The sequence below is a fragment of the Lepidochelys kempii genome, chromosome 6 (assembly GCF_965140265.1).
Source record: "Lepidochelys kempii isolate rLepKem1 chromosome 6, rLepKem1.hap2, whole genome shotgun sequence".
In the NCBI taxonomy this organism is placed as follows: Eukaryota; Metazoa; Chordata; order Testudines; family Cheloniidae; genus Lepidochelys; species Lepidochelys kempii.
The window spans coordinates 23,430,172-23,444,670 of record NC_133261.1 but is presented as its reverse complement, the minus strand read 5'-3'; the positions used below and the strand labels follow the sequence as shown (position 1 = coordinate 23,444,670).

The 14,499-nt window shown below is 47.0% G+C and overlaps 1 protein-coding gene across 1 annotated transcript; it reads right to left on the bottom strand.

Moving 5' to 3' along the window:
- Nucleotides 1-920: 920 nt before the first annotated feature.
- LOC140913588 (uncharacterized) lies at nucleotides 921-13,939 on the bottom strand. The gene is made up of 8 exons (XM_073350316.1): nucleotides 13,748-13,939; nucleotides 10,707-10,848; nucleotides 8,598-8,759; nucleotides 7,422-7,474; nucleotides 6,087-6,253; nucleotides 4,995-5,383; nucleotides 3,610-3,709; nucleotides 921-941 (listed from the first exon to the last, which is right to left on the bottom strand). Exons 1-8 carry the CDS (start codon nucleotides 13,926-13,928, stop codon nucleotides 921-923), a joined length of 1,215 nt encoding a protein of 404 aa, XP_073206417.1. The 5' UTR covers nucleotides 13,929-13,939.
- Nucleotides 13,940-14,499: the final 560 nt, after the last annotated feature.

Sequence of the window (14,499 nt, the reverse complement as noted above, 5' to 3'; positions counted from 1 at the left end):
ATCACTTCAGAAAAGAGTATCTTTCATAAAGCACCTTCCTTCCCAACAGCTAAATCTTGGTTCTACTTGGTACTCAAAATACTACATGCCCACCAGGAAGTGCTCCAGATCACTAAGCCCTGGATTGTATTCAAGAGCAGCTTGTTTATATAAGATGTTTCCTGTAAGTCATCAGTTCTTAGAGGTTAAGACTGAAGGTTTGTCTTCACGGCAGTGTTAGCTTGAGGTATAACTCAAGTATTGCCCCCAACCTGACAGCTGTCCACACACACAAATCTCTAGCTTGTTAGGTGATACTTTAAACCCTAGCTAGCTGGTCCGTTAGGGGGTGTAGTTTGAAGCTCTAGTGTGTCTGTTGCTCAAGCTAGCAATGCATTGGGGATGCAACTCAAGTTAGCACAATTCATTAGATGCTAATCCAATCTTCTGTGCAGCTTGAGTGTTTTTTCACAATGTGGTTACACTTACTTGAGCTAGGCGAACTTCAGAGGAATAACTTAAGCTATCTGTTGCAGTGAAGACAAGTCCTTAAGCAAACCACATCTAAAAGTCACAAGTATCCGGTGTTTTCCACATTCTTTTTTTAATCAATGTCATAGTGGATCCTAGAAGCACCCATACACCACTTGATTATGGACTTAGTGCCACCAGTGGTACCCGTACCAAACTCAGAAATGCTGCAATAAGCAATCTGCTCAGCATCGGATTCCCACAAACTTTGATGTTGCTCTCTCTCGGAATTTTCAGTTGTGTCCTTCAAGTGCAGTAATCTTCCCAACCATCTGACTTCCTTAAATGCCCTTTGCAGTGATAGTCTCATATTCTTAGGGATACATTCCTGTATGGCACCCCCACAAAGGACTTCTTCACCAGCAGAAAGACGACACACACCACTGTGCAGCCCAGCACTATCCCAACCACTAAGGCAGTGTAGTTGGTACCTGCAGGGAGGAGGGAGAGGAGGCAGATGTGATAAATGTATTCAGGAGCCTCTAGGGGAGAACCATTGGAGATTTAAAGTGCTGGAAGCTACTGTTTCACCCTGTGAAATCTTCTAAACACCAAAGTGCTAACCACTGGTTTATTTTGATACCGTCTCTATCTCGAAAAGAAACATGAAGAGGCAAAAATCCAATAAGCTGCCAACAAGCTCTAGTGTTCAAATGGTATTTTTGGGTGCATTGTGGTATTCATGAAAGTGAGGCACCAGTGTTAGCTTGAGGTATAACTCAAGTGTTGCTCCCAACCTGACAGCTGTCCGCACACAAAAATCTCTAGCTTGAGTTAGGTGGTACTTTAAACCCTAACTAGCTGGTCTGTCAGAGGGTGTAGGTTGAAGCTCTCGTGTAGGTGGAAGCTCTTTTCTTTTGAGAAGAGGCTGCTCTCCTTTTATAGATGTTCGTTGCTGTAGTTGAGGCACCTTTTTGTTTTGGCCCAGTTAGAATTTTCCCTAATAAGGTTGTCCCATGCCCTCACACACATGCAATAAGGCCTTCCATACCCCACCAATGGATATCATTATTTGTATTAACATCTCTCTATATTTAAAGATGTACAGGTTTACCTGGAGTATCCAAAGCAGCAGCTAAAGGAAAAGGACGTTAATATGGCAGTTTGTGCTTCATTGATAGTGGGTGGCATGTAAGTTTTGCCATCTCACTACATCGACGCTCTGGAGCCATGCCAAACTCTGCTGCTGCTTCTCAGGTGGCTAAGAAAGGGGTGGCTTTTCTTCAGTAATTGATGGAATGATCCCTATATATCCCTTCCTTACCTCTATAGTGCTACCGGGAGGCTTCAGGACTGTTATCTGGCTACAGCATCCCCTGTAGCTTGAGTACTGATGTACTCGGCATTGATTACTATGGCTTGTAGAAGCTTTTTGTCAGATAAGATGACTGATATGGGGAGTATTTGGTACTTGGTATTGCTCTGCTCAGTGGTATAGAGTCAGCTAGCCCACTTGCCTCTGAGTTTCATATTTTCACGTTCTGACCTTGCAGCATCACGGACTTATCTAGTATCTTGATGAGATTATGCAACATTGTGATGCTACCGATGAACACAAAAAGCTGCAATGCTCAAAACAATCCGGGGGACTCTTTGCCGTGTAAACCTGATTCACACACTGATGGACATCGGGATGATCCCATTTTTGTTTAAAAAAAAAAAAAAAAACTAAAATGAGGAATATCTAATATTTTACAAGAGGCAAGCTCCCTCCAATTTTGAGGGGTTGTCTGCACTATTGCCTATGGCTCTTCCATTACTGTGGAGATTACGATGCCTAAAGATTGCACAGCTTGGAAGTCTAAACGTAGAGTGACCGCTAACTCAGACAGGTCCAAATGCCACAATTCTATATTCTGGGCATAAGCCCACTCTGCCATTTTTGTAGAATCATGTTCTTGGCGATCATTGCAGTCCTCAAAAACCAAAGTCTTTGTGGTGGCGTGAAACCCTGTGCAAAAGGTGCACTCCTAGAGCGAGCTGCTGCTTGTTTCTGTTACATAAGGGCTATGAGATCTACAGTCCTATATTCTCAGTGGTGAGGTTGGTGCTTTGGGATAATACACCAACTGCCCCCAGCCTTCCCTCTAACAGCCTGTTTTAGAAGAGCCTATTAAGAGACAAATGCCTCAGAAATTGAATGACCTCTTACCACTGGAAGGGCCCTTGGTGATCCGGATTGGCCCAGCAGTGATCCGATGGATCTTTGTTTCTAGTATCTTCCATGGCGAATCATTGCTTTGGAAGGACCTGCACCGTGAAGGGCATAGCCTGGACCTGCTCAAGCTGCGACACAGCTTCACATCACAAGTTACAAACACCTAGAAACAAGGACAGCTGGCTTTAAGTCCTAGCAGCCTACGCCAACTCTCAGCCAGCAATGTAGCTGCAAGCCTCCTCTACCACAGCCTGGGAATTTTGACTATTCATGGTTCTGTGGCAGAATTTTCCCCTTGGATACACACTGCAGTTTTGCCATTTGTGTCACTCACTCTCCTGCATACTCCTGTATTTTGGGTGTGTATGAAACAAAGACCATTTTTGTGAAAAGGTTGTCCCGTTTTTCAACCAGTTCTGCTGCAGATGTTTCTGTGCGGCACTGTTTGCGCCTGTATTTCTGTGCATGTGCAGGGTGGGGAGTGACTTGTAGGCATAGTGGAGTTAATTTTCAGGAGCTGGATGGAGGAGAGTTTCTTTCATGTTTTATATGCTCTGTGGGAGGAGGAAGCTAGAAACCAGGTCACACATTTTTCAGAAGTGTATGGGGTATGAGAACTTACATTAGCGCCATGCATGGATGGCTGTGTGCCTGCGGGAGCTCTCTGGGTATGTAGGAAGAGGCATGGATGTGTATTCTTTTTCTCTGTGTCAGTGAGGGAACTATCTCTGTATTAATTTGTAGGAGGTGGATGGGAGAAGGTGTGTCCTTCATGTTTCTAATGTGTCCATTCTGGAGGAGCCTTTATACCCTATTTGCCCAGGATCAAGGCCTGTGGAACACCCTGGGTTTTCATCCCAATATCTCCCAAGAGCCCAGGGGTGTGGCAGTACTGAGCTGTCAGCTGTAGTCATATAAGAAGGAGCAAAGTGGTGAATCACCTCAGGAACGGTGTCGGCTACTGAGGAGAGCCTGAGGCTGTACACCTTGTCCTTGGAATCTTCCAGAATCACTTCTTTGGCTGCCTTGTAATTCAAGCATCTGCAAGGAAAAAGTACCATGAATAACTTTGCGACCAGTGTGGTCATTAACAATTGGTACCTCAAACCAGGGATTAATCAGTCTTGACTTTTCTATTTCTATATACATATGCAGGGAATGCACAGCCTAGATTCTGTGCTGTGCAGCTGAGAGGTGTGTCCGCCAGCCAGGGAGCTGTATTCTCTAGCTCAGAGGTGGGCAAACTGTGGCCCGCAGGACCGTCCTGCCTGGCCCTTGAGCTCCTCGCCGGGGAGGCTAGCCAGGGAGCTCCTGGCTGGCCCCTCCCCTGCTGTCTCCCCCTCCCCTGCAGTCATGCTGCCGGGCAGTGGGTCTTTGAGCTCCTGCTGCTCTGAGCGGCATGGTAAGGGGTGGGTGGGGGTTGGATAAGGGGCAGGAGGTCCTGGGGGGGTGGGGCAGTTAGGAGGCAGAGAGCAGGGGGCGGTTGGATATGGCGGAGGTTTGGGGGGGCAGTCAGGGGATGGGGAACAGGGGTGGTTGGATAGCGGGTGGGGTCATGGGAGGCCTGTCAGGGGGCAGGGGTGTGGATGGGGTCGGGGGGGCAGACAGGGAGCAGGGGGGGTTGGATAGGGGGTGCGGTCCCACAGGGGTGGCTAGGGGTGGGGGGCAATCAGGGACAGGGAGCAGGGGGGTTGGATGGGGGTGGGGTCCCAGAGGGGCTGTTAGGGGCGGGGGGTCCAGGGAGGGGGCAGACGGGGGGGTTGGATGGGTTGGGGGTTTTGAGAGGGGCTGTCAGGAGGTGGGAGGGGGAGGGGGCGGGGACCAGGCTGTTTGGGGAGGCATAGCTTTCCCTACCCAGCCCTCCATGCAGTTTCGCGCCCCGATGTGGCCCTCATGCCAAAAAGTTTGCCCATCCCTGCTCTAGCTTGTTGCATTCTGGCCACAGTACTGGCTTGCTCTAACCTTCACCATCTGGTTACAGACTGTCAGGGACCATCTGCCAGCTGCAGATCCACTCTAGTCACACCCATACTGCCCTGATACATCCCCTGTGCCAATGGGAGTACAGGCTTCATATGTCATGCGGGGACCAATATTAGGGCAAGAGGGGAGGAGTGCTGTCTGCCTGGCCCTGTCAGTCCTTAGCACCTCTACTGAGCCTGACCGTGCCAACAGTGAAGGTGGTTTTTGGTGGTACAGATGGAAGTGGACTGAGACAACCAATTCTTCTCACAAAGGCCACTGATAGACCTCGGAGATGGTCATGAAGGCACTTAGTGACTTAGGCTGGATTTGAACTAGGGATGTGGAGGTGAAAGGCTCTTACCCTTTTTGTATGATGAAGATGCCATTGGAAGAGTCCTGGCTGCCTAGCACCTGACAGGATTGCACCACCAGCTGGGCATCAGCCAGGTCGCTCTTGGCCGACACACTGATAAATAACTGGTCATTGACGCTGGCATGAATGGAAGCCCCCTGTTCTAATGACCTCATCCCACCTGCAGTCTGTGTGCTGAATCTAATATCAAAGCTGAAGTTGCCAAAGCCTTTAACTGTGGGGCCCACAAAAGGGCAGTAGTTGCTGCCAGCTCCCTCCTCCTGTTTGGTGTATTTGCAGCTCACTGGGATGGCCAGGGTTTTCTTGAATGGACTGGACAATGCTCCTTGGTGTCGACCAATTATTTTGTTGGTGAAGATGAAGAAAGGTGGATCTTCCTGCAAAAACAGGAAGGGACAGAGATGTCAGAGTAAGAGTGAGGCGTTGAATGTTAATGCCCCAAAGACTTGGGGGAACACTTTCTCTGATGCAGGAGGGATTTCCCCAGGGAATTCCCATTAGCGTTTACAGAAATCTCAACAGCATTCATGGTGTAGAGGGTTTCAGAGGAAGGATGGTCTCATGGCTACGGCGCTGGGCTAGGATTCAATCTGGAGTTCTGGGCTCTGCCACAAGTTTTCTGTGTGACCTTGGGCAAGTCATTTAAACTCTGTGCCCTAGTCCCCCCTGCCCCTTGTATAATAGGAATAATACCACTCCAGTTCTTTCAGATTTTGTCTGTCTTGTCTGTTTACGCTGTATGTTCTTTAGGACAGGGACTGCCTGTCTGTGTCTGTGTGTACGTGTACACACACCCATACAGAACCTAGTGCAATCCAGCCAGCAGCTGGGGGGTCTGACATATGTCGTTTTGCTGGTTATGCGCTTTGTCTCTCCAGTGCTTACTGGCTTGGCCGTGGCCAGTGCTTCTGCTGGTGCAGAAGCTTTGTTTGGTACCAGTGTAGCAGACTTAACTCCATGCACCCATGGACTATTGCTGTATTCCACCAAATCCTCTCCCCACCCTGGGCTACTCACCCATGGTGAACACAGATATCAGACAATTGTAAACCCCCAGCAGAGTGCTCTGGCAATCAGTACCTTCACCCTGGTTCCACACACATCAAGTGGGATCTTGACTAGAAGGTGCGTGCTGTTGCTGCTGATCAGGCATTCAGGGTTATTCTTCTGAAGATCACTTTCCTGCACGTCTCCTAAACTAGATCGGGGAACAGAGAGCTGCATTCGATCCTCAAGACACAGCAGAACTGAGAAAAGGAGGTGCCAAACAAGGAGAGAAAAAGCTTTCAAAAGGGAGAAAGTCCACTGCTGAAACAAGGAGGAGGGCGTAGCAGTTCTCATTTATGAGATCCACTGCGTTCTTCTGCTGTCAATAGGCATTCACAATTTTTTAAAAATGGGAACAGAGGTGCATTAAATAGTGGAGGACCTTAGATTCTGCTAAGGTTTCATTCTTTAATTGTTCTGAAGGCGATGCAATGGGCCACACCTCAGCTGCTGGAAATCAGTGTCGTTTTGCTGAAGTCAATGGAACCATGCTAATTCACACTAACTGAGGATGTGGGCCATTTAATCTACTTCAGTACTATTAAACAGAAGGAAACTTTAGCATGATTCTCTCAGTCTCCTCCTTTCTTGATTCTCTGCACTGGTTCTTCGACATTAAGGACTGGCTAACCTCGGCCCAGTGTCGTTTTTGGAGACATTCCACATTTTCAGGAAAGGAAGAAATATTTCTCTGCTGGGTTTTTTGTTTGTTTTTTTTTTAATGGCAGCTGTATGAAGGTGCTTGGAGGTTTGGGCTATTACACTTTGTCCTGGGGATGGGCTAGTGATCTTCTTCCTTGGGAACAGAACGTAAAATAGGAATAGCCATATTGAATCAGCAGCGGGCCCTCTAGTCTTGTATCCTGGCAGTTCTGCCTTTCCCCCAGCACTGTTGTGGTAGGTGGCCTCTTCCCAGAAAGCCTAGTGGGACTGAAACCAATACCATGTACCAGCAACTCTATTCCCTCAATGGATTGTGCTCAGCCCCTTTCCTCGGGATGCAATGGGGGGAGGTTTCCTGCACCGTCTTCCTTCCTTTCTTGCACATCAACACAGGGCTGGGCACAATCTAGCAAAATCTGAGCTTTCTGCAAACATGAGAGAAAGGTGAAACCTCTGATTTTGGATTACTACTTTTAAATAGACAAAGCAGCTGTCTGTGGCCTGGAGCATCTATGGGAAAGGCAGACTGGGATTTTTCAAACACCCCACAAGCTGGCGCTCTTGCACCACAAAAACCTCTACATTTATAGTCAGCCAATGCCATACTTGATTAATAAAAGATGAAATGCAGAAGCAAAGTGTTAGGGGTTGCAAGTAAACTTCTCTCTACTAATTCCTAGCGTGTTAAATGCTACTTTTATTTACCTGTGCCCTGTGGGTAATCAGCAGCTTCTGCAAGAGAGAGGAAGATGAAAAACCTATTAAAGAACCCCCTTTGGCAATAGTATGCAATAGGTATTCATTTGCAATTAATATTAAACTCAGTTGGTGAGCGGGGGGTTGCAGACACAGCTGGCCCTTGCCATGTGCTATGGCTGCTGCTGCATTAAGTCCCACTCTCCAGAACCACAGGGAAGAGGAGGGCAGGCTCACTAGCCATGAAGTCAACTGCCTACGCTTTTCTTATGCCCACCTTTCAAACCTTCAGCCAGTGACAGAAGCCTTGGCTTCCCTACCCCAGTGCCCTATAATAACATGTACCCAGCCCCGCTGACACTCCCCCGCCCCCTCCCGCTGACACAGTTAGCCTGCATGCGTCGCCTTAATGGCAAGCCCCCCCAACCCTGACCTACCCAGCTAAACTGCTAAATACGCCCTCTCCCGTGGGTTACGTATGTCTGCCTGCCTGCCTGCCACCCGCACCTCTTTCTGTGCACAAAACCTAGAGCCAGCATATCTGGGCTAGTCACTCACTCGCAACCCTTGTGGGTAAGGGGCCAGGTCAGCAGTTTAGTTTGTTTGATGAGTTCCTAGTTTTATGGTGAATCAGCTTGAAGGTAAAACAGATCTCCTGCTGTCCTAGACAAACGTGCAACCAGCAATGAGGTGGTGAGGGCACTAGGGGAAAGGAGTTCACTGGAGCGACAAGTCACCTGGAGCTAAGGAATGTGATTTTACACTGACCCAGGGGAGAAAGCTCCTATTCATCCCTGCAATGTAACATCACACTGAACATCCAGCGGTGTCTTATGATTGAAATGGGCTCAAGCTGCAGCAAGCTCAAGATATACCGTGCTTCCTGTGAAATCTGCATTTCTGCATGTAGAACTGACCCAGACTGCTGCCCTAATGACGAGGGATTTGCAATTATCACACAGACTGACGGGAAAATATGAGAGATGACAGAAAACAACCCTTCTCAGATACTCACTCTGCACAATCCAAATGCATCTGAGCTCAGACTGTAATCTAGACACCAAAGAAGAAGCAAAGAGGATAAAGTCACATGCCAAGCAGAGCAGGTCAGACCTTAAGCCACCCTAGTTACCCTGAAATTAATGCAGAACAGCTGTGCTCACAATGGCCTTTGACAGTTCTCACCCAGACAATGTGCTGGCCACAAAACATACAGGAACCTGGCGCAATCTCACAGGGTTCATGCTCTCCCAGGTGATATTCACAGACACAGTGCAGAGATCGTCTGCCATCCACGGACCCAGTGTGTGCAGCCCATAAGGACCCAGAACCTGCAAGTCCGCCATCCTGCAGGAAAAGATCAAGGGGTTGCGTTTCAAGCCCTGAGGATCATCCAAATGTGAGCCTGGCACTGAGCTGAGAGGGCAGATCATGTCAGCGCAGCAGATAATGACATAGATGCAGTATTGATTGCCATCAGGCTGGATTTATTAATTCAGCTGCACACCTGTACCTTCTGTGCAGGGTCATGAATAATGCTGTGCAAGACCTGTCTGCACTGGTACTGCCGATATCCTACAGGTCACTATCATGGGCATAAAATACCAGGTGTGCCTAGTTTATCTTGCAGCCCAGGCACTGGGTAAGGTATGGTTTGCTTTTCAATAAGTGCTAGAGAATATAATTTTGAGCGGCCTTTCCAAGACTTTCAGAGCAAAGTTACAGAACCCAACACTCCTCTGCAGAAAGGAATAAAAAAAGAATGGGAGCTTCCACTGCAGTCAACGCTGGCTGATCCACTGCCCCAGCTCTGCCCACACAGCACCTATAATCCCCCAGGGTAAGACATGCCATTATATGCAATCCAATTGCTGCCACAGCAGATGCAGAACAAGAAAGAGAGAGCTCTAACAGCGTGTTACTAACGGGCCTGATGAAGAACTAATAGTCTGGGCAACACGCCATGAGAAACGTACCCAGGAAATTTAGGGCCTGATCTAAAGCCCCCTGAAGTCAGTGGAGAGACTCCCATTGACCAATGGGCTTTGGATCAGGCCCTACAGTTGCATAATGTCTGTCTATGCTCAACAGATAGGAAAGACAAAGGTGATCAATTTATTGTCAGTGTATTGGATCAAGAAAAGGAGTACTTGTGGCACCTTAGAGACTAACCAATTTATTTGAGCATGAGCTTTCGTGAGCTACAGCTCACTTCATCAGATGTTTACCGTGGAAACTGCAGCAGACTTTATATACACACAGAAATCATGAAACAATACCTCCTCCCACCCCACTGTCCTGCTGGTAATAGCTTATCTAAAGTGATCAACAGGTGGGCCATTTCCAGCACAAATCCAGGTTTTCTCACCCTCCACCCCCCCACACAAATTCACTCTCCTGCTGGTGAGTGAATTTGTGTGGGGGGGTGGAGGGTGAGAAAACCTGGATTTGTGCTGGAAATGGCCCACCTGTTGATCACTTTAGATAAGCTATTACCAGCAGGACAGTGGGGTGGGAGGAGGTATTGTTTCATGATTTCTGTGTGTATATAAAGTCTGCTGCAGTTTCCACGGTAAACATCTGATGAAGTGAGCTGTAGCTCACGAAAGCTCATGCTCAAATAAATTGGTTAGTCTCTAAGGTGCCACAAGTACTCCTTTTCTTTTTGCGAATACAGACTAACACGGCTGTTCCTCTGAAACCTGTATTGGATCAGTAATGGTTAGAGAAGGAAAAGGCCAATTAGATCACCCTTCTAAATTGTCGGCCAGGGCACAATATAGTCCCTGTATTAAGTAGACATCAGATATTGAACTGATACTGCATGTTGTCCTACAGGCATTACAAACCAGAAATCAAGTTGGTGCATAAGTGCATGACATTTATTTATCCTCTCATTGCAGAACAACTGGTGCTGTGGAAGGTACCAAGTTGCTCGCCTTGGAGAATGAAGTCCTCCTCTACTACCCACAGAACAGGTGGCTGCAGTGCAGTTTTCCCCAGTCTGAGCCATGCTTTAACATGCGTTAACTCACAACACGAAATTCTGGTGCAGACCTGCCACACACACACTGGTTTGCTGATTGTGGCTGCAGATCCTGTAAGGTTCTGGTGTCTGCTGAGCCAGTGGGACTTAAGGACACTCAGCGCCTTGCAGGATCAAGCTCTGAACGCGCAGCATGTTAGCGATGATGAAGCCTGCAAGGGCTGGCATTGTGTTCTCTGGGCTGGATAGGCCTTGGTCCTGTTGTGGGGTTCAGTTTAGCTATGCGGCCTCTCTTCCATTTCAGTCACCTTTCTCCTGCGCTGACGGCCATCGCTGTGAAGGAAACGTCCTCATAGGGCAGCACGCTGATCCTGTCCCCATCGCTTGGGGTTGGGCTGATAAATATTGGCCTTCTAATTCCAAAGGCACAGTCATCTACTGGCTTCTCCACTGGGAAACAAAACAGGAGCATGTTGTCTTAAAGCCAGTTCCTTTGGTCTACTGAGACCCTTTTTATCCCCCTCCCTACACACACACATCCCAATAATACCTGTGATGGCTTATAGGGGAGGACATCTACGTCTTCCCAACCCCCATCCTCAAAGGTATATTCCCTTACTATATCATGGGAGCTGTCAGAGTAGCAGCCATGTTAATCTGTATCTGCAAAAAGAAAAGGAGGACTTGTGGCACCTTAGAGACTAACAAATGTATTTGAGCATAAGCTTTTGTGAGCTACGGCTCACTTCATCGGATGCATTCAGTGGAGAATACAGTGGGGAGATTTATATACACAGAGAACATGAAACAATGGGTGTTACCATACACACTGTAATGAGAGTGATCAGGTAAGGTGAGCTATTACCAGCAGGAGAGCGGGGGTGGGGGGGATACCTTTTGTAGTGATAATCAAGGTGGGCCATTTCCAGCAGTTGACAAGAACCATCTGAGGAACAGCGGGGGGGACCCATGGAAAAGAAGCCCTGGAGGAATTCCACCATGATTTCAACAATTTCCATCCCACCATCAACCTCAGCCTGGACCAATCCAGACAAGAGATCCACTTCCTGGACACTACGGTGCTAATAAGCGATGGTCACACAAACGCCACCCTATACCGGAAACCTACTGACCGCTATGTTTACCTACGTGCCTCCAGCTTTCATCCAGACCACACCACACGATCCATTGTCTACAGTCAAGCTCTACGTTACAACCGCATTTGCTCCAACCCCTCAGACAGAGACAAACACCTACAAGATCTCTATCAAGCATTCTTACAACTACAATACCCACCTGCTGAAGTGAAGAAACAGATTGACAGAGCCAGAAGAGTACCCAGAAGTCAGCTACTACAGGACAGGCCCAACAAAGAAAATAACAGAATGCCACTAGCCGTCACCTTCAGCCCCCAACTAAAACCTCTCCAACGCATCATCAAGGATCTACAAGCTATCCTGAAGGACGACCCATCACTCTCACAGATCTTGGGAGACAGGCCAGTCCTTGCTTACAGACAGCCCCCCAGCCTGAAGCAAATACTCACCAGCAACCACACACCACACAACAGAACCACTAACCCAGGAACCTATCCTTGCAACAAAGCCCGTTGCCAACTGTGTCTACATATCTATTCAGGGGACACCATCATAGGGCCTAATCACATCAGCCACACTATCAGAGGCTCGTTCACCTGCACATCCACCAATGTGATATGCCATCATGTGTCAGCAATGCCCCTCTGCCATGTACATTGGCCAAACTGGACAGTCTCTACGTAAAAGAATAAATGGACACAAATCAGACGTCAAGAATAAAAACATTAAAAAACCAGTCGGAGAACACTTCAATCTCTTTGGTCACTCGATTACAGACCTAAAAGTGAAAAGAAAAGGAGTACTTGTGGCACCTTAGAGACTAACCAATTTATTTGAGCATGAGCTTTCGTGAGCTACAGCTCACTTCATCAGATGTTTACCGTGGAAACTGCAGCAGACTTTATATACACACTAAAAGTGGCAATTCTTCAACAAAAAAACTTCAAAAACAGACTCCGAGAGACTGCTGAATTGGAATTAATTTGCAAACTGAATACAATTAACTTAGGCTTGAATAAAGATTGGGAGTGGATGTGTCATTACACAAAGTAAAACTATTTCCGCATGTTTATTTCCTCCCCCACTGTTCCTCAGCGTTCTTGTCAACTGCTGGAAATGGCCCACCTTGATTACCACTACAAAAGGTATTTTCTCCCCCCGCTCTCCTGCTGGTAATAGCTCACCTTAAGTGATCACTCTGAGCTGTAGCTCACGAAAGCTTATGCTCAAATAAATTGGTTAGTCTCTAAGGTGCCACAAGTACTCCTTTTCTCTTGTTACAGTGTGTATGGTAACACCCATTGTTTCATGTTCTCTGTGTATATAAATCTCCCCACTGTATTTTCCACTGAATGCATCCGATGAAGTGAGCTGTAGCTCACAAGAGCTTATGCTCAAATACATTTGTTAGTCTCTAAGGTGCCACAAGTCCTCCTTTTCTTTTTATATCATGGGAGTTAGGCACCTAAATGCCTTTGAGGACCTGGGACCCCCTACCTACAGTAATACAGCCATCTCCAGTGTCCTCCTTTCATTCTCCATCCTGATGGGCATCCTGGCTCATCTGAATATAATTCAGGATGAACACCAGAGGATACCTCTGACAGAGGATATAGGCTGACAGGAATGCTGAGCTATTGCTCCAAGTTATAACAGAAATAGTTTTATTTCTATTTCAGTTATTTTAGTACACAGGTGATCTCCTGAAGATCCAGTAACTGATTTGATGTTTGTTCCTCCAATCATTAAACTAGCTTGTGGGATGAATGGCACATTTTGATTCCCCCCACTCCCCACACATACACATATACATTTTCTCCTCTTGTTTAGAAAACTGAAGTGGGCAAACCTGTGACAATGCACCATCAGGTGTTAATAGTAACATATAATGTCATAGGTAGAAGGTGATGACATCATAACCGATTACTACAATAACTAAGATACCATGAATGTAAAATTTGATACCACAGCTCTGCTAATAGTTCTGATGTCATACAAAGAAGGTGTGACATCACATTGTGAGGTAGGCAGAAGGAACCAATCGTTAGGGAGACAAATTCTGCTTCCGTATAAGATTTCCCAATAAGTCAATGTTTGTCTGAGAAAATTCCCAATAGATAGACACAGGAATGGCGTATAAATATTTATTTTTTTCACAATTTTGATAAGTCATGGAAGTTAATTGGGGAAGAAGTTCTCTGGGCTGACACTTCAGTCCTTATAGTGCACATACTTGGGACTGGCACTGTTACCTGTTAAGGTGAACTGAAGTGGGACAGAACTTAGGGCTTCATTCCAGCCCTGTCCTGAAGCATTGTATGGATGAATCTCATGCATCCCATCCTCAAATTTCAGGACCACCGTTTTCCTGGGGAAATCCTCCACCATCAGCTCCACCGGGTAGGTGCCTTCGGAGCCCATTCCGTCGTACATAAGGGTGCATCCATCCTGAAGCCAAAAGAAAGATCAGTCAGAAGCTGTGCAGGTTACAGGGCCTCAATTTTATCCTTCGATGCCAATCTCAGCTCACTGTCTCAAACCCATATTTCGCAATCTACACGATGGATTGGAGCAGGAGCACTGTGGCTTCAGCACCTTGTGTTCAGCTCTGCAATGGAGCCCAATTCAAAGACATGCGGACTAGAGCAGGAGGCCCAAAAACAAGGCTCCCAGTGTGAATTCGGACAGGTGAGAACCTGATGGAGTGGTTAGATGTTGGGTGCTGTGCAGCTGGCATTAGAGTAAATGCTTTGGGGTGGGAAGAATCTTTGTGTTCTATTTGTACAGGGCCTATCACAATAGGGTCCTGTTCCATGGCTGGGGCTATTTGGTGCACTGTAATAAAAAATTAATAATAATAATAATTAATAGGAGCGCCTCAGGCAGGATCTCCTAAGCAAAGGACTTGACTACTTTTTATTGAGTATATTAAAAGGCTAGTGCTATTTCCTGATGGGCTTTCTTTTTTTAATCATATTACTATCAAATATTTAACTGCCTGAGA

Bases quoted from the DNA above. Each gene is read 5' to 3' on its own strand.
- LOC140913588 (XM_073350316.1), bottom strand. From the start codon at position 13,928: ATGTACGACGGAATGGGCTCCGAAGGCACCTACCCGGTGGAGCTGATG. The intron at 7,475-8,597 runs GTGAGAACTGTC...GTTCTTTAATAG, and splicing joins GTGGCCAGCACATTGTCTGG to GTTTTTCATCTTCCTCTCTC. The intron at 3,710-4,994 runs GTAAGAGCCTTT...TTTTCCTTGCAG, and splicing joins ATCTTCATCATACAAAAAGG to ATGCTTGAATTACAAGGCAG.